This window comes from Periplaneta americana, chromosome 15, assembly GCF_040183065.1.
Source record: "Periplaneta americana isolate PAMFEO1 chromosome 15, P.americana_PAMFEO1_priV1, whole genome shotgun sequence".
NCBI lineage: Eukaryota > Metazoa > Arthropoda > Insecta > Blattodea > Blattidae > Periplaneta > Periplaneta americana.
Genome location: NC_091131.1, coordinates 53,645,486 through 53,668,738, shown reverse-complemented (window position 1 = coordinate 53,668,738; position 23,253 = coordinate 53,645,486). Strand labels below are relative to the sequence as shown.

General features: G+C 36.6%; 1 protein-coding gene and 1 long non-coding RNA gene across 2 annotated transcripts in view; one reads left to right on the top strand and one right to left on the bottom strand.

Moving 5' to 3' along the window:
* The window catches only part of LOC138714948 (uncharacterized), a 225,612-nt gene that overhangs the window by 114,711 nt on the left and 87,648 nt on the right, over window positions 1-23,253 (bottom strand). The gene's annotated exons all lie outside the window — the stretch shown is intronic.
* LOC138714946 (uncharacterized) lies at window positions 1,219-22,509 on the top strand. Its single transcript, XM_069847256.1, has 5 exons — window positions 1,219-2,948; window positions 7,274-7,533; window positions 12,459-12,642; window positions 12,801-12,976; window positions 15,708-22,509. Exons 1-5 carry the CDS (start codon window positions 2,940-2,942, stop codon window positions 16,084-16,086), a joined length of 1,008 nt encoding a protein of 335 aa, XP_069703357.1. The 5' UTR covers window positions 1,219-2,939; the 3' UTR covers window positions 16,087-22,509.

Genomic DNA, 23,253 nt, shown 5'->3' with positions numbered 1-23,253 from the left:
TATATATATATATATATATGTATGTAAATCAGATCGCAGTACTGATGCGAAGGTTCTGAAAACTTCTCAAATCTACGGAAGGCAAGGAATCGGGTTAACAATGCTAGGTGTCCAGCAGTGTACAGAAAGCTATGTTGACGTCAATAGAGGCGAATACCTCACTCAAAATTAATTTAATCTACTGTTAATAGCCTACTTAATATGACATACACAATTATAAATTGGGTCAGATAAGTTGGTAGAGCGCCCGTTTACAGATTTGAAGGAGGGAAGTTAGATACCCGACAGAAGCAAACGATATAGCTCTTCACCGTGGGTGTGGTGCATATTTTTCTCTTTATGAGCTAAAGATATGAGAGTGAAAAGCATCCGGAAAGTGACGTCGATCTCTAACCACAAAGGGGAACCCTATGTTCCCGCATCCTATTTGCTCTCTTGACGTATTGCAAGTTACACTACCGTTATTTATTTTTATACTTCACATGAAGTACAGTGATAGTGTTGTAATTCTAGAATATACTCGTAATTTAACTTTTTCAGCATTTGTGAGTGCGTGAGTGATGAGTGAGTGGGCGGGCGCATAAGTGGGTGCGTGAATGAGTGGGTGGGTGGACGCATAAGTGAGTGGGTGGGTGCGTGCGTGAGTGAGGGAGTGAGTGGGTGGGAGGGAGGACGCATGAGTGAGTGCGTGGCCGTATGAGTGAGTGAGTGGGTGGGCGGGCGGACGCAAGAGTGAGTGAGTGGCCGTATGAGTGAGTGAGTGGGTGGGTGGGCGGGTGGACGCATGAGTGAGTGCGTGGCCGTATGAGTGAGTGAGTAGGTGGGTGGGCGGGTGGACGCATGAGTGAGTGCGTGGCCGTATGAGTGAGTGAGTGGGTGGGCGGGCGGACGCATGAGTGAGTGCGTGGCCGTATGAGTGAGTGGGTGGGTGGGCGGGCGCATGAGTGAGTGGGTGTATAAGTATAAGCGGGCGGGCGGGCGAGCACATGAGTGAGTGGCCGTATTAGTGAGTGGGTGGATGAGCTCATGAGTAGGTGCGCGAGTGAGGAGTGAGTGAGTGAGTGGGCGGGCGCTTGAGTGAGTGGGTGCGCGAGTAAGTCAGTGGGTGCGTGAGTAAGGAAGTGAGTGGGTGGGTGCGTGAATGAGTCAATGGGCGCATGAGTGAGTGAGTGGGTGGGTGGGTGCGTAACAGAGTGGGTGGGCGCATGAGTGAGTGAGTGAGCGAGCGAGTGTTTTGTGAGCGAGCGAGTGTTTTATCACCAGTGAGAATTATTCCGTGAGCTAAGCTGCCCACACACGCTCACTCTTTTGTTAACTTTTGAATGCACACTTCAGGCGTGTCAATCAAAAGTGCGCGTCTATGAACGATATCGGGCATTGTGGAGTGGAATGAAGTGTGGAGTTACAACCTGCTGGAATTTCGAAATTCTTGAGTGCGCATTCCTGGAGTGAACATGGCAGAAAATCGACAAATGCTGAATGAGTTGATGCGTGATTTTTAGAACTCTATCAACAACACGAATATTTATGGAAAGTGAAATCTCCAGCTTACGCTAATAAAAACTAGGGGAAACTGGGATGCGACATAACATCTCGGACATACAGTACCTTCGTCGCAATTCCTCCATAGTTGTCCATCTAAATAAACTCAGGTGATTAATGAACATATCTTTAATTAAATTCCTGTGACCAAATGTATTTCTTTGCAGAAGCCAGTTCTCCGTCCAGTATCGTCTTTATTCTTTTCTTTTACTTTTAGCTTCCTCATTTGATAGCCACCGCTAATTCTTTTAAAAAGCAATGGCATTTCGCTCGCTCAAGAGTGCACTCATAACTGAAAAATGTTATGTTTTATTTAACGACGCTCGCAACTCTCGATGTTATATCAGCGTCGCAGGTGTGCTGGAATTTTGTCCCGGAGGAGTTCTTTTACATCCCAGTAAATCTACTGACATAAGCCTGTCGCATTTAAGCATACTTAAATACCATCGACCTGGCCCGGGATCGAATCCGCAACTTCGAGCATGGAAGGCCAGCGCTATACTAACTATGCCAACCACTCTTATAACTGAATCGTCTGCGGTCAAATCGGGGAGTGAATGGAGTGCGCACTCCTGACACTCAATGTACACTTCAGGAGTGCAATGAAAAATATGAGTCTGTGGGACCCTTAGAAGACAGAGTCACAAGAGTGCGTGAAAATGAGAGTGAGTGAGAATGAATGAATAAGTGAGATTAAGTGTTTAGTATGAATAAGAATCATGCTTGACAGCGGGCGTAAAGATCATTGCGTAAGATACGAAGTGAATGAGAAAGTGTGTGAGAGTGACGATTGAAAATGCGTACGTAAGATACAGAGAGTGAACACGAGCTCGTAAATGATGAGAATGCGTTTTGGAAGAGTGGACGACTGAGAGTGAACGAAGGACTCGGAGATTCAAGAAATCAAGCGAGCGAACAAATCCTTTTGCAAAAGCATGATTCTGTCCTTGGTAGATCTTGAAACAATGGTGTAAAGCAAGTTCGCTCGGAATACTGTTGATTCCCCGGTCACTTTCCATTCCACTGCTTGCTTAGTATCGTCACATCACCATCGTATCGATTCTGAAATAACTGAACTACAAAACTGCCTCACAGGGTCTCCTGGGTAACGAATTGCTGTGCCTTTGCTGACAAGCCGTCAGCTGATTGCGACGAACTGTCTCGCTATCGCACCTGCGACTACATCACGTTACTAAGCGATAATCTGGCTGATATCGCTCTCGGAATCTCCGTATTCTATTTACAGCCCAGGCGAAGAATTTCAGATTGCCGATGGATAGTTTTAATTGTGAAATTATCCAGAGTGGACCACTCCGTACCAGGCGATGGAGGTTAGGTGTGGGCATGGGAACCGTGAATTTATTGTCTGAGACTTGAGCCCACAATAAGCAGCTTCCATGGCTGAGGTGAGTATCGAGACAGATAACAGTTTATCTGTGATGTTACTCGCGCTTCTTGTGTCAATATTAATTTTTATCCACGGTGGCATCGCCATTATACGTATTTTATGTACATTTCAAAGGCGAGGAGATTATTATTATTATTATTATTATTATTATTATTATTATTATTATTATTATTATTAATATTATTATTATTATTATTATTATTATTATTATTATTATTATAAAAATTCATTAAAATTTAGAATTGGGAATTTAAAGGAATATCTGTTTCAAGAACCAAGACATATCAATCTTCATGTAATTCGTAGATATTTTAGTTTTCTTTCATGCTGTACCATCGCTAAGGAGAATAAATTACCCTATTTACTTTACAGACTATGTAATGGACCTTTATAGTGGAAAAAAGACTTTCCGAATTTGACCATATTATTAAAAGAAGTGTAGAGTGGATCGCAGGAAGATGCCTGACTTTTTATTTGATTAAAAATTTAAGATACTGTTCATTTACTTTTGAATTTCATATTGAAATATCAAAGTCTGGAAGAGATTTTGAAACTATATTTAAGGTTCAAAACAGAAAACATTAATTACCTTGTTCATAGATACAGGTTTTCTTCTTACCTGCACTGTAGGCATCTTTCCCCGATAGTGGGGTAAGATGGCAAATGCAATTAACACATTTACTGATATATGCATTTTATTTGAACTTGGTTTGATACATGTATATAACAAGATTGACTTAATCTAAAGCTCATGGGCACTTTCTCACTCGTTTATCATTCCTTAGGTACACAGTAATTGCACATATTTTATTGCCGTGTGCAAGACTCGTGAAATTACTTCTTGCACACAATGAATTCAATCCAGTACATTGTTCGTCATATTTTTTTTAGGAGGCGTTTAAGGGTACGGTAAGAATCCCGTATGCTTGCGATGCTCTAAAACAGTTCATGCCCTTTGTTCTAACATGTTCCATAGCAAGTTGAAGACTGCCCTCATCCACTGACTTCTATCAGAAGATCTTACGTAATGTTTACACATTTCCTGCAATAAAACAAAAAATAAAATTCTTGCAACAAGTTGCCATCTTACCCTGAGAAAAGTGATCATCTTCCCCAAGTATCGGGGTAAGATGCCTAGTGTTGTGACACAACCTAAGATGGCGGAACAAGGTCGTTAGTTGTTAACAATACAAACTTTAGAACCTTTACTACAATATCCATTACAAAGGTTTGACAGTTATTACGAATTCAAGGATGTATTAAAATTTTGACACACTTTGCAATTATTTTATAGCAAAAATGAGCTGTTTTCTTGCTTTTCTTGTTCTCGCAACAAGAACACCTGGCAAAATGAGTTAGCTTCCACTCTACAGACATTCAACTGTCTCAGTGATCATGAAGACATGCGCGTGGCGTTCTCTCTTGGAAGAATGCGACTCTACAAAGAAATAAGCATCTTCCCCCCATAGTCATCTCCCCCCGATTCACTCTATACGTTATGCAGATCTAGGAAGTGCCACAATTTTTCAAGAACAAAAGCCTTTGTTGTTCAGTGTAATTATTAATATATCTTTATCTGTTTTCTCTTACGTCTGCGCAAATGCAGACGATGATGTCACCGTATTAATTACATAAAGATGGTTGCGGGTTCAAACCTGACTGGAGTCTATGGATTTTTCAGGACGCAAAAATCTGGAACGCAAGTCCTCCCGGAGGGACTTTAAGCCGTATGTTTCGTGTCGGAGTTTTCCAGCACGTTAAAGACCTCCAAGACTAAATTAGAGCCTCGATAAAATTTCTCTTCTCTCGCGTTCTTGTAAATTACCTTAGTTGCATACTAGGTGGTGTTTGAGGCGATGAGCTTACCACCTGTCCTTCTATCCCTGTCGGAAAATTTGAGGCGATGAGCTTACCACTTGTTCTTCTATCCCTGTCGGAAAATTTGAGGCGATGAGCTTACCACCTGTCCTATTCCTGTCGGAAAATTTGAGGCAATGAGCTTACTACCTGTCCCTCTCGGAAAATACGTGTAACTAAATTCCTTGTAGGTATAGAAATCTCCGTCAGGGAGTACCAATATTCCGGTATCGACAGAGTCCTTGGATAACCAGAGTAGCGTAATCAGCTAGTCGGCCGCCATTGTTATTCCGTTTCAACACGCTTGGGATAGGAACATTTACAGTAAAACTCAATTTAGGTCAGTGTCCATGGCCTTTAAAATTAAAAATATTTGACTCTGATTTAGACTACATCAATTCCCTATACAACTACGAAAATAGCGTGCGCTGGTATAACAATGTCTGATTTGTCGGAATTTCCGGCGCAAAGGACTGCGGTACTCCGGATATCCAAGAACTCTGGGTATCAGAAAGATGGGTCAAATCAGGTTAAATACATATAGGCCTATACACATAAAGATTAGGTGAGTTCCAAGACCTCTTACAAGGACGCGATTTTCATCGTGTGGCTTTTAAATGATAATTCCTACTTTCTTCTTCGCTTTACTGATTGATTGATTGATTGATTGATTGATTGATTGATTGATTGATTGATTGATTGTTGACTGATCGATCGATTGGTTGATTGACGAACAGAAAGTGTGATCAGATTAATTATCGAATGCAATCTCATAAACGTTTCACGTTAAAACTAATGCAATCTCATAAACGTTTCACGTTAAAACTAATGCAATCTTTCAACAGTTAACAAATTAAAAATCATCAGTAATATATGAACTTCATTTGTTTTCATTCCGAACACACCACAACGCATATTCTCTTCAATTATTGTTGAATCCGCACTAATTTATTGTTATTTTTATTGTTATTCAACGGTTTTCCCACACTTTCTAACTTTCATAATTTTTTACACGCTTTATCATCTATGGTTATATTGCCAGTATAGAATATTTGTATATATCAGTACGCCGTTTTTACTATTGTTGTATTCCTGTTTATATTATCGTGTGTTATAGATGGCTTGTGTTCATGTAAGTGCGTTTAGATTTTGATTAATATTTAAGATATTGGTTACTGAGGCGGCGATGAATCGTGGTATGTAAATTTCCAATTCGGCATTTGCCTTTGCGACTGAGGGAAATCATGAGTCAGATTGGTCGGCCACGGGATTTGAACTCGGGACCTCGTGAATGCGAATCTCAAACGTTACCGTCTAAGCCAACTCGCTCAGTTTCAAAATGTTATCTGCTTAAAATGATTACTAAATAAATAAGTAGCTGTAAATAATAACCAATACCAATATAATAAAAGTCATAAAATATCAACTACATGAAAATATATGAACTGGAGAGAACATGTTGCCAGAATGCCCTATAATCGCTTGCCAAAACGAATCGTATCATACGTTCCAAGAGGTCGCAGAAACTTAGGAAAACCTAAAAAGCGATGGATAGATAGCGTAACAGACCATTAGGTCTAATATGTGGGATGTTGATGATATATCCTATGAAACATGGACACAATTTCTCTCTGTTATTTCAGTATAAGAGATACAAATAATAACACGGTAAATGTTTAATTTAGTTTTACGGACTTAATTATTACAATTAATAGCATGTTCTATAATTTTCCTGCAAATTCAACTTTTTGGTCACGCCCTCAATTTAAAATGGCTCCTAAATGTGTTGTTTTCTAATGCCAGGCGTTTGACAATAAATTAATTTGACCTCTTGCACTCCAATATTTTTCAGTGATATTATCATGGTCAGCCAATGAAGCACAGATTTTGAGGTGTTCCGAATTCATTTCTTGGTTTGAGTTGCACAATGGACAGTTAGGGGACTGATATATTCCAATTCTAAGCAGATGTTTGGCCAAGCAGTCATGGCCTGTTGCCAATCTAAATGCAGCTACATACGATTTTCGTGGTAAATCGGGAATTAACTGTGGATTATGACGCAGAGAGTTCCATTTTTGCCCTTGAGATTGTGTTATCAAATTTTGTTTGTTGAAGTCTATGTAGATTTAATAAATCTTTTCACAGAGTAATACGTAGATTTAGTAATATGTCTGTAAGTAGCAGTGTTGCCCTGCTTTGCTGAAGCATCCGCATTCTCGTTTCCCAGGATTCCACAATGGGATGGTATCCATTGGAATACAATTCTTTTATTGAGTATTATACAAGTGCCAATTGATACAGATGCAATGCATATAAACTTAAATACATTATGTAGTATGGGGCATGTAAATATTTGAATGATTGGCATGTACTAGCAATTTTATAATGTTTAATTGCAAAAGCAATCGATATTTTGTAAAGTTCATTTGTTTCCCTTCACAACCAACTTCTTGTTATTGTTTTCAGTTAGCAACCAATGATATTATTTATCCGCCCAGAGAGGAGCTTCTGTGCAAGGAGTGCAGGAACTGCGTCGTGATTACATACGATCTGGAGACGACGGGTCTCTGTTCCGACGACGAGATAGTACAGATCGGTGCTTACGCGCACGTGCCGAGCAGGGAGTTGTTCAGCCAGTACGTGTTGCCACACAGGCGACGAATCCATGTCGATGCCTCCGCCAAGATCGGACTCCAAGTCTGCGCCGGAAGTCTTCTCGACACCAGGTGAACCTGTCTTATTATCCGTCCGCGTCTGTGAATTCTCTTACTTACTTTCACACACGTGAAAGCTTGGTATACGTATAACAAATAAGTAGTATCTATCAGTGACACTCAATGTCATCAGTCCAGGACTTGCAATTTAGATAAAGGGCGCGGAAGGAGCTATTTAGGTAAGCGTTCACTACATTGTATCGCACTCATCGGACGAATCGCACGGATCGGAAAAAGACAATCTTCGCTGTAATTGTTATGTAACCGCGTTCACTACATCGTATCGGACGCATCGCCTCACGGCAAATCCGTCCACGTTTCTCGGATGGGCAACTTTTCCGATGCGTGCGATCATGGCCGTCTTTAATAAATCAATTTTAATTGGTCAACTGTTACTATTATGTTGTGCCATGTTCAGTGTCGCGCCAAAATGGCAGACGGAAAACTTATTTCGCGTGTAGAAAATTGCAAAGAATTATATAATTTGAGGCGTTCCCATTACAGTAATCAAGTCATTTCTTGCAAATATATTATGTAACCAATATTTATTTCGTTTCTTCCTCTTCAATTAAGATGCATGAAGCAATTACAAATTCTTATTCGCTAACAGACGTAATTAATAGACCTAACCTCAAGTTCTTTGCTTTCAGTAATGTCAATATCGTACGACGTCATGTTTTAAACAGCTGACAGGGGAATCCGATTGAGGCGATGAGGTGAAGCCGTTACAGTGAACGCACTATACTTAAAATATCCGTTGCGTGCAATTCGTACGAGCAGTGCGATACGATGTAGTGAACGCTTACCTTTAAGGTGAATTTAGTGTAGTTTTATGCAATATCGAAGGCCCCACAAAAGTAATAAACAAATTAGGTCAACTCTTTGAGACTCTCTTGCAAGAACTAAATGATAGTAGGCCCTAACAATAATAATAATACAATTTATATGAGAGACTAGTTAAAACTGTTTAGCTGTCTTGACAACGATGTATTTGAATCGACATGTTGTACACACTTCGATATGTGCGAGTTTCCATTTGCCATTTACACAGCATTAGTACACTAGTCGCCTGGAATCTGAAAGCATAGCGGCCGTTAGCTTCGTCTGTAAAACAGAGAGTGCGCATGCGCAAGCATATACTACAGTACTTCGTCTACTCACCGCGTGACGTCACTCATGCTTGCAGATCCCAGGCGGGAAGTGTACAAATCTTATGTGAACACACCTTGCTTATTAGTGTCTGTTATAAAGAAACAGAAAGGAAGTAAAAGAGAATAATTTTCGCGGTTCTGGCTTGTGCTTTCATTCAATCAGGTGATGAAACGTTACAACTATAATAATTGACATTGTAAGATTTATGTAACTTTTGGCTTGTCCGTCGAAGTGAGCACGGAAATTTAGCCACAGAAACCTTGATAATATTAATCCTTTTTGCCAGTTTATATCTTTGTGAAAAGGGTTTTTCATTTATAGTAGCATTGAAAACTAGATATAGGAATCACTTGTTATGGCATGAAAAAAATTTGCTTCTGTGTTTCTAATGTGGATCCATGTGTGGATAAACTTTTAAATGAAAAACAAATCCAACCATCTCATTTCAATATTGAACTTTGATCTATAGTTTTTAACAGGCCCATATGTGTTCATTTTTCTCAGAAATTGTGTTTTATTCCTTTTGTAGACATTAACATTTGTATTTCAGGACTCCTAGTTTGAGAAACGCTGGAACAGACTATGCCGGTACCTAAAAGCTCTAGGGGTTTCATATAGCAGGATATTAAAATATTTAAATGATTTTGTTTCGGAGCTCTCTGATAATAAAATACGTTTTCTTTTTTGAAAATGCACTAAAATAAATGTGGTGAATATTGTGCGTGAATATGAGTGCGTGTCTTTTTATTTATTTATTTATTTTTTTTTTTTTGTGACTTTGTTCACTATGTTGATAATGAAACGAAAAAGAATACCACCAAAACACCTTTTTTTTTTGTCCTCCACAAATTCCATTTGGATCCACCCGAACTCGAAACGCGGTTATCAATGTGGAAAGCCGAGCTATCTTATTCGGCTAACGGTACACCTGGTAGACTAATGATTGCTTTAAGAAACGAGAGCCAGCGTAATTTTTGTCATGCAAAAATAGATTTTCTGCCATAAAGTAAACGTATATTTAGAAATTTACGTTCAATGTAACTTCCAATGCACACGAGGAAATGATAGCTAATGCACACCTATAAAGCAATTTTATTACCTACAAGAAGGCAGTAAAATACTCAGTATAGGCCTAACACAAAATTTCATTCAGTCTCAGTAAATAAAATTTCAAACACATCATGCAGTAAACAAGACATTCAGGGATAGCGGCAATGACAAAATATTCCACTGAAATAAATTAACTCATTAGTTTATTATTATTATTATTATTATTATTATTATTATTATTATTATTATTATTATCGGTTAAATTTATGATATTTGTGCTTAAGAAATTAAAGCGAAATGTAAATCCGAAACAAGAAATGATTTTTCAGTTAGGCGGTGGCTAGTGAGTTGGCAACGTCGCATCGCGCTGCTTCTGCATTCATTGGGGCACTTTAGACGTGACGCGCTGTATAACCAAAATTTATGAACTGTTGTATACGTAATATACAGTATAGCAGAGCAGTAACACATGTAAGCTATTTTTGTCCAGTTAAATGATATAAAATTACAATCGCGATTTCCTTCGAAGCATGGTTGATGAGTTAACAGTTATTAAGGGAAGACTCTACTGAAAATCATGAAAATTTTTCCAAATTTTTTTAGCTATTTCACTTATTCAGAATTTATATTTTCATACTCCAAATGGATTCAGCTAATTCTGATTACAAATACTCGTATGTTTACACTTTTTAAATTAAGGCTGGAAGGGGGCGTGGAATTTAAAGAGCTGTCAAAATTGTTTTTCATCGAAGAAATCGTTTTTAAAATTTCTGATTACAAATCTAGTAACTTTTTGTTGGCTCCCTGAAGTTACTAGATGAATGTAGCGGAGGAGAATATTAATTTACATAAATATTCATTTTATTTTAAAATCTATTTTGCTGTGTTCATTTTTGTTGATTCAACACCAACTTTCTTGTGCCAAATATTAATCAATCTGAATGAAATTTTTACTGCAAGTATTTATGAGGTAGCTGCATGTTTCCATGCATTTATTTTGTAAGAAATGCTGTTAGTTTATTTTATTAATATTTTCTTGAAAAATATTAGCTAAAAAAGTAAAAAAATATTGTGACAGCTGCAACGGGGTTTGAATACGCGTCCGACAGGGCGCGCGGCAGACGAAACGCTGGTACGGGGAGTATCTGCATGCTGAAGGGCAGAGGGGGTGTATTACGTCAACGCGGCGAGGGGAGGTTGCGCGCGCAGCTGCTACTTGCGGAGTGAAGGGGGGACGGACCCTCCCGAATCGTCCAGAGGAGTCCGTCGAAGTGGAGATATCCAGATAATTCGAGAGAGCTATCTCAAGACACCCGTAGAAATTTCTCGTAACTATGGTTTAGCTATAAAAGAAGAAACGCGAGCGAACTTGAGCAGTTTTCAGTTTATTCAGCCATTCAGTGAGTAAGCCAGTGAACAGAGCAAGCCAGCCAGTCTTGTGTACCGGAGTTCGACTTGAGTGTGCGTCCGCAACTGTGTCAGCATCCGAAGGCCTGAGTTCGAGTGCAGTGAACCGCAGTTGGAGGGATCTGAGTTCGAGTGCAGTGGACCGCAGTTGGAGGGACCTGAGTTCGAGTGCAGTGGACCGCAGTTGGAGGGACCTGAGTTCGAGTACAGTGGACTGTCTCCAAAGGTCTGTGGTTCGAGATACTGTGAACTCGAGTGACTGAGCTAGAAGAATTGTGAACTGAGAACTGACAGTTCTGATTGTAAATAGTGCTTTGTGAACATTAGTTAAAATTCAGTTCATTGTTGTTCTCAATATTCCAAGTAAATTGTCATTGTCGTCTGTGGAGTGCAATAACGAATACTGTGTTACTGTGTGGAGAGCAAATCCCATTGTTGACGGGAGCAGAATTAAATTGTAGAGAGTGATAATTATTGTTGAGATAATAAAATTACATTGTTGTTCAGTATAAAAACGTTACAATATATTAGCTAAAAAATTAATAAAATAAACTAGCAACATTTCTCACAAAATAAATGCATAGAAACATGCAGCTACCTCATAAATACTTGCAGTAAAGATTTCATCCAGATTGATTAATATTTGGCACAAGAAAGTGGTGTTGAATCAACAAAAATGAACACAGAAAAATAGATTTGAAAATAAAATGAATATTTATGTAAATTAATATTCTCCTCCGCTACATTCATCTAGTAACTTCAGGGAGCCAACAAAAAGTTACTAGATTTGTAATCAGAAATTTTAAAAAATGATTCTTCGACGAAAAACAATTTTGACAGCTCTTTAAATTCCACGGCCCCTTCCAGCCTTAATTTAAAAAGTGTAAACATACGAGTATTTGTAATCAGAATTAGCTGAATCCATTTGGAGTATGAAAATATAAATTCTGAATAAGTGAAATAGCTAAAAAATTTGGAAAAATTTTCATGATTTTCAGTGGAGTCTTCCCTTAAAATTATTTATTAATTCCTTTCCTTTATCTTCTTTATTTCATCTGTTCTCCCTTCTCTTTCTCTTGTATCATATTTATTTCATCATTTGCTTCTGTCTTCCGTCTTTTCTGCCCTGTCTTTTTTTTTTCATTACTTTTCACTTCTTCTCTCTCTTATCTGCATTGTTTTCTTCTCTCTTTCCGCTCATTTATTCCTCTCTTTGCATTCTAACTTCATTACTGCTCCCCTTTTTCTCGTTTCTATCATCTCTTTTCGTTCTTCCGTTTATCGCCTTCCTTCTCTCTTCTTTTTCTTCAAAAAGCTGTACTGCGCAGGACCAACGAGGTGCTGCCGACTGTGCCAGAGGCCGAGGGTCTGCAACAGTTCCTTACTTGGCTTTCCTACCAGCGAGCAGACTCCCATGGTGTGGTGCTAGTCAGCCATGGCGCCATCTTTCTAGACATCCCCGTGTTGATGGGCGCACTGTGGCGCCACCACATGCAACAGGACTTCTTCGAGGTAATAACACCTGATTCACAATAAAATAATTGCAGTGAAAGACATCAGAATCTATGAAAACCAAAACGTTTCCACATTCTTTGACATTATTTGTCCATTTCAACGATGTCTGAAGATGTAAGAGATATACGAACATCAAGGTTTGTTTGGTTATTTAGGTTGTGAAAGGATTCTGCGATTCTAACGCCATCTTCCAGGAAGACAAATGCAAGCGACACAAGTCTTTGTCGCTTCAGTCTCTGTATGAGGACATCGTCGGGCCTCGAAGAGAGGTGCACAGAGCGGAAGGAGATGCCAGGGATCTTCACACGTTGCTCCTGCGGCATTTCAATGTGTAAGACAATCTCTACTGATATTTAAAAAGTACAACTTTTAGTAAAACTCATGACTTGAAATCTCACTCTCGAAGTCATGAAGTATTATAAGATTCAGACGCCTACGTCGGCTAAATCAAAATATAACAATGCAACCTTAATCTACGAATGTTTTTCAATTGAAATAGTTTGATATTCTTTGTCTCATGGTAATCTACAGGTGATCTGTTTGGATATGGATAAAATAAAAACACTGTAAAACATTTACTACTGAACTGTATTTGTTGCAACTTTGTGCATACAACACTGAAAGGTGGGAGATTCCTCAGAGCTCAACATGATCCCCATTACGCACCCTGCACAACTCATAACGGTGATGTAATTCAACCCATGTCCGTTGTAACATAAGAGGGATGATTTGTTGAAAAGCGTGAGTAATTTTTACTCTCACATCATCAATGTTCCTGGATTTCTGTGAAGGGACAATATTTCTTTAATGAAACCCTACACGAAGAAGTCAGGAGGGGTTAGATCTGGGGAGTTTGGGGTCCAAGCCAAGAGATAGCTGCTTCTCGTACTGGGTTTCGCCTGCGAACTCCTGCATGTTTTTTTTTAACAAAGAACCTGTTTTTACAGATGTTCGACACCACAACATTATGGAATAGTAGGCCCTATTTAGGTACATTGCGCACACCATACTCACATCGAAATTCCCTTTGAACTCTTTTAACACTCTCAAATTTAGCATACCAAAGAACACATTGCGCCCGCTGTTGATTTGTAATAGTCATTTTAATCATCTACGATTTTCATTTGTCCTTTCAGATCATGCATTGTTGACTGTCATATATGGAAACTCCCATCTTTTAATCATAATATACCCAGCAAGAAATTTGTCCTACTATCACAATAGTTTTATAATAATAAATTAATATTATCCATACCCAAACGGATCAGACTGTATAATGGCAGAAAGATCGGTTAAATAAAATAAAAACATCTGTTGAATGTATGAAGGGGCGAGAATGAGACAGTCCGAAGTCACACTTTTAACAAAAATTGTTTTTTTGCGAGTTCATTTCTTACACACATGGGAAAGCTACTAGTATTCTTCTAAAATATTATAAAATTTACTCAACAAATGATATAAGTATACGCTGAAGAAATTATGATACCGCACCTAATAGCATTGGAATCTAAACCTTTAATACGCTCTCCTGTAAAATTGTATTGTCTATTGTAGATACGTATGAGATGGAACAGATCGGTCATGTAACTGTAAAAAAGACAATGGATTGTTTTCGTGATAGACTGAGACATTGTTTGGCTGTGAATGGTTCTCATTTTGAGCATTTATGGTCACGTTTGGTGTTTTGTTTACTTTTATGGCCTACTCAACATGATTTTACATACTTATTTGTCTCAAGTTTGAAGTCCACGAAACAAGTTTAATAAATAGTTAAAAGACATGAAACTGTTGAATGGGTAAAATTTCTACATATTCATACATAAAATTTAATGGAGATTCGGAATATAAAATTTTAATACTGTATAGAGTGTCGTAAAAAATAAAGTTTACTGTCACACCCTTTATGTCTGAATAACTAACTTTTTTCGAACACTGGTATCATATTGTACTGATTATCTCCAACAGCTTTTGTATGAAACTTATTTTTATAAAATTAACATTTAAAAAGTTATTAGCAATATTTCATACTTATTGTTCACCCTATATATTGTTTTACTAATGGCAGATACTTAACTGTCCGTCATTCGCCAATATGACGCCAATTGTATACATCAATTTACCGACAGAGTCGTTGTCGAAATTCTATTATCGTCCCATTTCTAAGATACATCATACCAAATAGTAAAAATTAGTCATGCTAGCCTCTCGAAGACACAAATGTTTAAATGACTGTACTGTGCTCCAACCACAAGAAAGTCTTTGCGGAATGAAACGGAGCGGGGTAATCCTGTGAATGAATGTTGATGTCATTAAGATGTCATAAGGTCACACACGTGGGTACTCGTATCTCTAATGCCTCGCTCTCACAGCACAAACAATAACATTGTTGCACACATATTTATACTACCCTAGTTACAAAATTAGATCACTGTTAATCTCCTGGTCTTTTAATCCCTCCATATAGGAAATAACATATGCATCAGAGCGCATGGTTTTTAAACTGACGTTATAACGATAATATTATCTATCTACTTTGCTCCAATAGATGACGCAATAGTAAGCACATTCCTTTCACGGTTGATCTCCTGGTTGGAGAACAGTAATTGTAGCCCCGTAGTTCTGTTGTCCACTATTACGTCATACAGAACAGTTTCATGTACAGTAATAGACAAAATTAACTCAAATATCTAATACGCAATGTTGCTACCTTAGTCAATTTCTGCCTGATTTTAATTCCTTAAAGCTGGAGAATATTGCTGTCCCCGTCATTCAGATCATGTCATTTTGATTTTGCAACAGTGAATAATCTCTCATTCATATTTTTAAAAAGTGTGTAATTTTACTAGTTGAATAACGCAGTTAATTAATAATTTCACTGCTTAAAATAATGATGTCGATTAATGTAAAAAATCTGCCAGATTTTCGGCTGTCGGCTAATAAGGATATTCCCCAGGTTTAAAAAATTCAAATCTGCCAGAAACCGGCTCAGTTGGCAACACTGTGTATTAGTTATATTAGTTGATTTTATCTATTACAATGAAGATTTCATTGTTGTACAACAGGGAGTCGCTTTCTCTGGACATCCCTATGCTGGAACGCTACACCTATACGTCCCCTTGCATGGAACACTACGCCGAATGGAAGCTGTATCTGGATGTAGAGCTGGTAGGACTTAGGAACATCGTCAAAGATTGGAAGAATCAGAGCGAGAGGAAGAAGAAGATTATTCTAAAAAATTTGGTGGCCGCAGGTTACAACATGCAAAATGTTCAGCGCGAGTATGCTCTGTCCGAATCTAAACTGCAGTTCAAGCTACGCCTCAAGAACAACATCCAGCGCATGAAGAACGAGCGCGAGAGCTATCTGTCGGACACAGCTGGAGTCCACATCAATGAGGTTGTCAACACTGTCGTTAGATATTTTACGAGAGCCCAGCAATAACAATATTTCATTTTTAAATTTGTTTAAAATGCGTGTCTATGAGGGATTAAAATAGTAATATCAAATAATTTTCCGTCCCTTATTCACCAAAAAAATATACATGTAAGTATAAATATTAATAATATATGAATATATTCAAGATTATAATACTAATAATAAATATACGGTATATTACGGACGGGACGCAATATTCTCGATACATCGACATCATATTGCATCAATTACGATGTAGGCGATAATGTGTCGATATTTTGTCATTATTTGTCTATGCTGGCAGTTGGGTCTCGTGAAAATTCCCTGAGGGTCACATAAAAATTGCTGTTTATCCTAAAAATATCTTAATAATGCTTCCACTAAAAATCTATTAACTAGCACGAAAATATTTTGAAGTAATTAAGTAATGAGGTAATATTATAAATACCACCGTGCCTTTCTTCCTATCAATATTAATGAGAAAATAAATGCACACGATTTTGTTTGAGACTATCATGTAACTATGAGTTCTATTATGACCCATTTCTGCATATGTTGATGTCATAAAGCAAACAGCAACTTAGTTATGTAAAATAGCAAAATTTTGCGATTCAAAATTCTAAAAAAGTAACATTCTTATATGTACAGTAGTGGCAAAAAAACCCAGACCGACCCTTGTAGCTGATTTCAGAGCCTTGTTCACTCCAGAGCACGATAGACTGGTAACTAAGACTTTCGTGGTTCGAATCCTGCCTGGGAAGGAAACTTTTTTTGTTCCTTATTCAAATTTATTCCCAATATTTTTCGATTGCAGCGATATTTTACTATTTAATTAACTTATTATTTCCAGAACATGAATTTTACCAGCAATCGAAAAGTATAGGGAATAAATTTGAATAAGGAACAAAACAAAGTTTCCTTCCCAGGCAAGATTCGAACCACGAAAGTCTTAGTTACCAGTCTATCGTGCTCTGGAGCGAACAAGGCTCTGAAATCAGCTACAAGGGTCGGTCCAGTGTTTTTTTTTGCCACTACTGTAATCCATTTCTGGGATGGTCACAGTTAATCTGAAATTTTATGATAAGATTCAGGAGGGGTTTTAACGTCACTAATATTTAAAAAATGTCATACCAATATTACAATAATTCTGGTATATCGAGTATCGAGAAATCCTATTATCGTCCCATTTCTAAGATACACTATACCAAATGGTAAAAATTAGTCATGCTAGCCTCTCGAAGACACAAAAAATGTTTAAATAATCCATAGCCCCTGTCCAGATTTTGAGGCATAAGCAACTCATTCAATATCTTGAAATTGTGATTTAAATATATATTTTATATTGATGTTATTTATATCAGAAAGCCATTATGGCATATTTTATGGTTGTCTATATAATAATGCTATCTATTTAAATTATATAATCAGCATATTAACGCTTATTGCTTACGCACTTCTAATCATTAACTCACAGTCTATGCAAATATATTTAAAGAATATTTTAGTTGATACAATGAACATATAAATAAAATTAATATTTTAAGTCTAACTGACCTATATCAAATAATTAAATTTTAAGTAAAGAAAAGAAATCAAGGAATATATAAACAACGAAAGTATAAGATGTATGGATATTATGATGCTGAAAAATTTATGAAATAATTATATAGACTGTGAGTGGAGATCTGAAGTGCAGCACATAATTGATTTGAAAAATCACTCTACACATTGTTAATCTTGCGTTTATTTATTTTATGTCTTATATTTCAAATAGCGGGTACGATTTTTCTACGGCACCAATTACAAGGAGTGAGGTTTATAAAAGAAGAGATTTATGTGAGTGTGAGTATGTACAGTACGTAAGAAGTGTGGCACAGTGCTTATAAATTTTAAAGTTTAGATTTTCTGAAAAATATTGTGTATAAGATTGATCAGAATAAGGCAATACTTTTCCGCATAGCTATCTATGCATATGATATGCAAAAGAATGTATTTTCTAATTTACACCCTATATTTATTTTTTCATTGTGTATTCTCCAGGTCTTAAAATGTAGGAAATCATAAACCTTGTTCAAAATGGCCTCCATTCATTGCCAAAAAATGAATGGGTCTGTCATGGAAGTTGTCTAACACTTCCAGTCAAGTTGCTCCCGTCATTTGTTGCATCTCATGGCTGATCCTTCGTTTTAATACTCTTGGGTCGTCTGGCTTGTTTCTCTATACCCACTTCAAATAACTCCATTACAAAAATCTAAGGGTTCAGATCAGGGGATCTTGGGGGCCATTCAACTCTTCCTCTTCTGGCAATACTATTTCTTGGAAACTCTAGATTTATGTAGTTAATCACACTAGTCCAGGGACATTATCTTTCTGGAACTAGATATCTTTCACAGATAAAATATCGATAACTTTTCACTATCCTTAACTTGTTTTGCTCCTCCAGACTTGGACTTATTTTTAAAACTTCCTGTATTATTAAACTATTGTTAAATTTTAGATGCTGTAGACTAACTAATATTTTTATTTTGATGTACATTGTTAAAAAACCACTCGTTGGATCTTCTCCCTGCCACCATACCCAATCATCACTATAATAAAAATTATCCTTATTTCTCTTTAAGATTTGCAATATTGATCAACTTTATAAGTACTGTACTTAAGAATAAATAAACCATTGTTATTCAACTATTTCGGATTGGATTCTGTCACAGCCTTGGCTATGATTCTGTACATAATCTTTAGTCTCAATAACGGTACACTGATATTCAGACGCACTTTATCTTTCAATTATTCAATGAGTCCATGCAAAAATAACATTAATGAGTGAAAATGTTTATGATGTTTTAAGATCTGGAGAATAAAAGAATTTTAAAAAATAATAATAAATATAGACTGTATTTTAAAAAGACACATTCTTTTGAACATTCTGTACAAAATGAAAAACTACTGTTTTAAAAACATGTGAAACATAGTTTATTTACTCTAAACAACTCTTACACACAGCATTTCTCAATAAAACTAAACATTTATGATACACACATGCGTTCGTCAATGAAAAACATACTTATATATTTTTTTTATTCTAATGTTGGTATCATTCAGAAAAAAGTGCCTAGGGATATTGCAGGAATGAGGGACATTTCTCCTACAGTCTATGAGAATTTTGTGATGAAACCTAGGTAACCGAACAAATAATGTAATCTAAATAAACGGATAGGAAAGTAAAGCAGTAAATAAATACAGATAAAATAATAATACAAGGAAAATAAATTAAAGAAATAAGAAATGTAGGAAAGAGAAAAAGGGAGAAATAAATATGACAATCCACTGAGTAATGAATGTTACGAATAAATAGAGACATACTTGTTGAGAAATAAATATGTGCAGTAGTAACTTTATTGGTGCCGTGGAAAAAACATGATTCCACTTTTATATATACCCAGTTCCATTGTTGTTACAAAAAAATACGATTCCCGCTCTGATGCGACGTGCAAGATGGGTTCTGTTGTGATATCATCTATGTATTAAGGAAATGCACACATGAAAACAGAATGAGTCTCGATAGGAAGCAACAGCGTCTCGAATGCGGGTATTTGCAGTATTATTACCATGATAATTATGTTTTATTATAGTTTGTAATTTATTGCATATTCTTCACATTGTAAACAGTTTAATTATGTCAGCAGTGTTGCATATGAAATGAAATGCACAAACTTTAGCAAATCGCAAGGTTGTCCCATACAAAGATACATAATATTATATTCTTTGTCTCGACTGATGCTTTTGGGTAACAATGGCATGAGTAAATGTGAAATTTGGTGTTTTTGTAATCAAATATATACACAGCTAACTTTTATTTGTACAAATTTATCATTAAAATAATAAAATTACATTCGTTGTAATAGTTTTAAAAGCCTGAATTGAATATATTGTGTACTATAAACATTAAAACGAGTTCGTTAAATTAATAATATTAAAACAATATTATGATGTAACTTTTAACGTAATTGGTATGTCCAATTAATTATAACAGACAATTTACCCTTTCCTTGAGGTTTGAATTATATCATTAGCAATAATAATTTGAGGGACACGCCTTCCTCGAAGATTTAGAAGCTAGTATTTTTGTATTCCAAGCATTTCAAGATATAAATGTAATCAAAAGTTTTAGATTTGTTGTAGAAAAATTCTTGGGACTTGGATTAAAGTGAGCTCGTCCAAGTTTTTTTTTTTCTCCTGATTTGCGCTTGTGTGGCTACGAAGTACTCCAACACACAACGATTTACGGCGAATCTGGACTTTTATTTTTAAAACGTTTTACGAGACCTTTCTAAAGTGACATGCAGTTACTGGGCTGTGTAAATATTGTATTCCCAAAACAATAGCAGGTCCATCCAGTTGTAAACAAAATTAGAGACATTGTCCCAGTCATAGATCTATGGCACTGTCTCCTTCACGGTAAAATTAATTTATGGCTGTAAACAATCTCACTAATAATCCATGTTCAAAAACAGTCAATTTCATTATAGCACATGAATAATGGAAAAACAACTCTAACACAAGCATAAGTTACTCATGCCAACTGTTGTAGAAATTTTCTGATATACTGTACATTACGTACATGCACCTATATCTTGACAATAAGACAGCCTTGCGAAGGTGAACGATATGATTTTTGTACAGTACGCAATACGTAAATATAGATTGTAGTGTGCTGTATAAAAATCGATTATACAGTAGACCTTTGAAGGAAGGGCAAGGAGAGAGATAACTGTGATAAAATTTGAAGTTACACAAACAAGCTTCGAATACAAGATAGATAAAGAACGGTGAATTATTTCAAGGATATGCTGTGATATGAATGATGGGTTATGTATTGTTAAGCTGTTATAACTTAGGTTGAGTTTCAGAACTATTACAGTTGAAATAACTAAAGAATGAACTTAATGGACGAAAGTAAATAAATGTTTCTCAAACTATGGTCTGCGAGCTACTGGTGGGTCTTAATGTAAAAATGTTGCAAGTTGAATAATACATTACAGTTATTTCACTTACTATGAATGAAGGGTAATGATCCATATGAGAACTATTAAGTACTATTAACAAAGGACAAAACTATGATGCATGGTAAAAGGGCATAGGCCTAAGGCACAGAGTACGTGTTTTGAATACAGCAAAAGTAGACTTTAAAATGAGATCTAAAATCGTTATGACGATCTGGAATCTAAAATTTTACATCATTATGAAAGAGAATAGGCATCTGCCATTTATATCACCTAAAGAAGTATATTTTGTATTCACTAGAGGGCATAACTCAAAACCACCCATTTCTGACTTATGCCCTTTTCACCGCGCACCATATAAATAAATATTGACATTCAAACATTCCACACATAACCCTGCCATATTGCTTGACAATAGTATTTCTTCAAGTGCATTTTCTTCTTTCCCCCTTCTTTCTCTAGCAGCAAAGAGGTCACCTATGAGCTCAAACTAGAACTTTATGGAACACGCATGAAATATTGAAGATACGAGATATGAGAACGGTGATAAAGTAAATAATACGTACATATGATTTTTTCCTTGTAAATAACCACCGGAGTAACTCAGGCAGTAGGTGTTTGCCTTCTGACCCAGAGCTGCCCTCGGGCGTGGGTTCGATTCCCGTTTGGACTGATTACTCGGTTGGATTCTTTCCAGTTGTTTTCCAAACTGTCAAGTGATCCATGGGGAATTCTCGGGCTCATTTCGCCAAATACCATCTCGCTATCACAAATTCCACCGACGCTAAATAACTTAGTAGTTAATACAGCGTCATTAAATAACCTACAAAAGATCCCTTGTGAGTCTATTGAATTGGTCTAAAAGAACTTCTTATGGACAGATAATTATTTTGTTCGCCGTCGGTTGAGAGATCAGTGGACAGATTGTTGTGATAATGTCTCTGTCTATCTAATTTTATAATGCAACTGACGGCGAAATTATGGGATAATTACATGGAAAACATGAGTTCCCTAGGAAATCCTGGTTCACTGTCGCTTTTGTCTTCCGTAGATTTCACTTGCCCTCGCTGAAATTCGCATCCGAATCTGAGACGTAAATGCTAAATGCGGTAAAGTGCAAAGATAGGAAGAATTGTTAAATTCCTTAAGTTGTTGAGTCGTTAATAAGTTCTTTCTTCAGTTATAGCAGCTGTATTTCTTTTTAAAATTACTGACCTGTGCATAAAATGTTGTAAGTTTATCGATTTATAATAAATGAATTACTTAAAGACATTTTCACATTATTATACGAACTGTCTCTTACAGATAATTAAATTTGAGTTAAGTGGCTTTCTACTAAGTTACAGTTCTTTTAATTCGAAGACTATTGATAAGGAGCTCTTAGATTAAGCAGCAACATGTATACTTTTATCAGTCCAAGTTCAATAAATGAATATTTACAATCACACATGCATGATTGCCACAATGGTATTTGTCTCTACCTTTTGAATCGCGTTCCCATTTATAATCTCTACTGATAACACCAGAACACATGCACTGTGTATGCTTGGGAGAACGCAATCTCCAGGGGCATGGAACCTTGACATACACAAGTATACTTGGATTTGTTTATTAATGCTTATATTATTATTATTATTATTATTATTATTATTATTATATCTCAGTTATATTCACAGAGTATTATTGCTATGAATCTTGAACATTCTTTGTTCTTAAGGCTCTCGGATACACACTTTTTAGTTCAAGTGCTTCTTTACAAAAATATATTTATAGATTGTCCTACATAAACAGGTACCTAGTTTATATTTGATATTGAACAATTTGTTAACGTAATCAGGATAAAGGAAATGAAAGTCATCGTTGTTACATTTTCGTAATTATATTTTACAAGAACAATATTAAAGAAAAAATTAAATAACTACTGCATAGCCACCGGCGTAGCTCAGTCGGCGGAGGCGCTTGGCTTCTGATCCGGAGCTGCGTTCGGTGTGGGTTTGATTCCCGCTTGAGATGATTACTTGGTTGGGTTTTTTCCGAGGTTTTTTCCAAACTTAAGACGATTGTCAGGTAATCTATGGCGAATACTCGACCTCATCTCGCCAAATACCATCTCGCTATCACCAATTCCATCGCTATCTCACCTTGGCTAAATATGCTGTCCTGGGTCTGTCTCAAAGAGCGAAGAACTATT

Bases quoted from the DNA above. Each gene is read 5' to 3' on its own strand.
- LOC138714946 (XM_069847256.1), top strand. The intron at 7,534-12,458 runs GTGAACCTGTCT...TGTACTGCGCAG, and splicing joins GGAAGTCTTCTCGACACCAG to GACCAACGAGGTGCTGCCGA. The intron at 12,977-15,707 runs GTAAGACAATCT...GTTGTACAACAG, and splicing joins CTCCTGCGGCATTTCAATGT to GGAGTCGCTTTCTCTGGACA.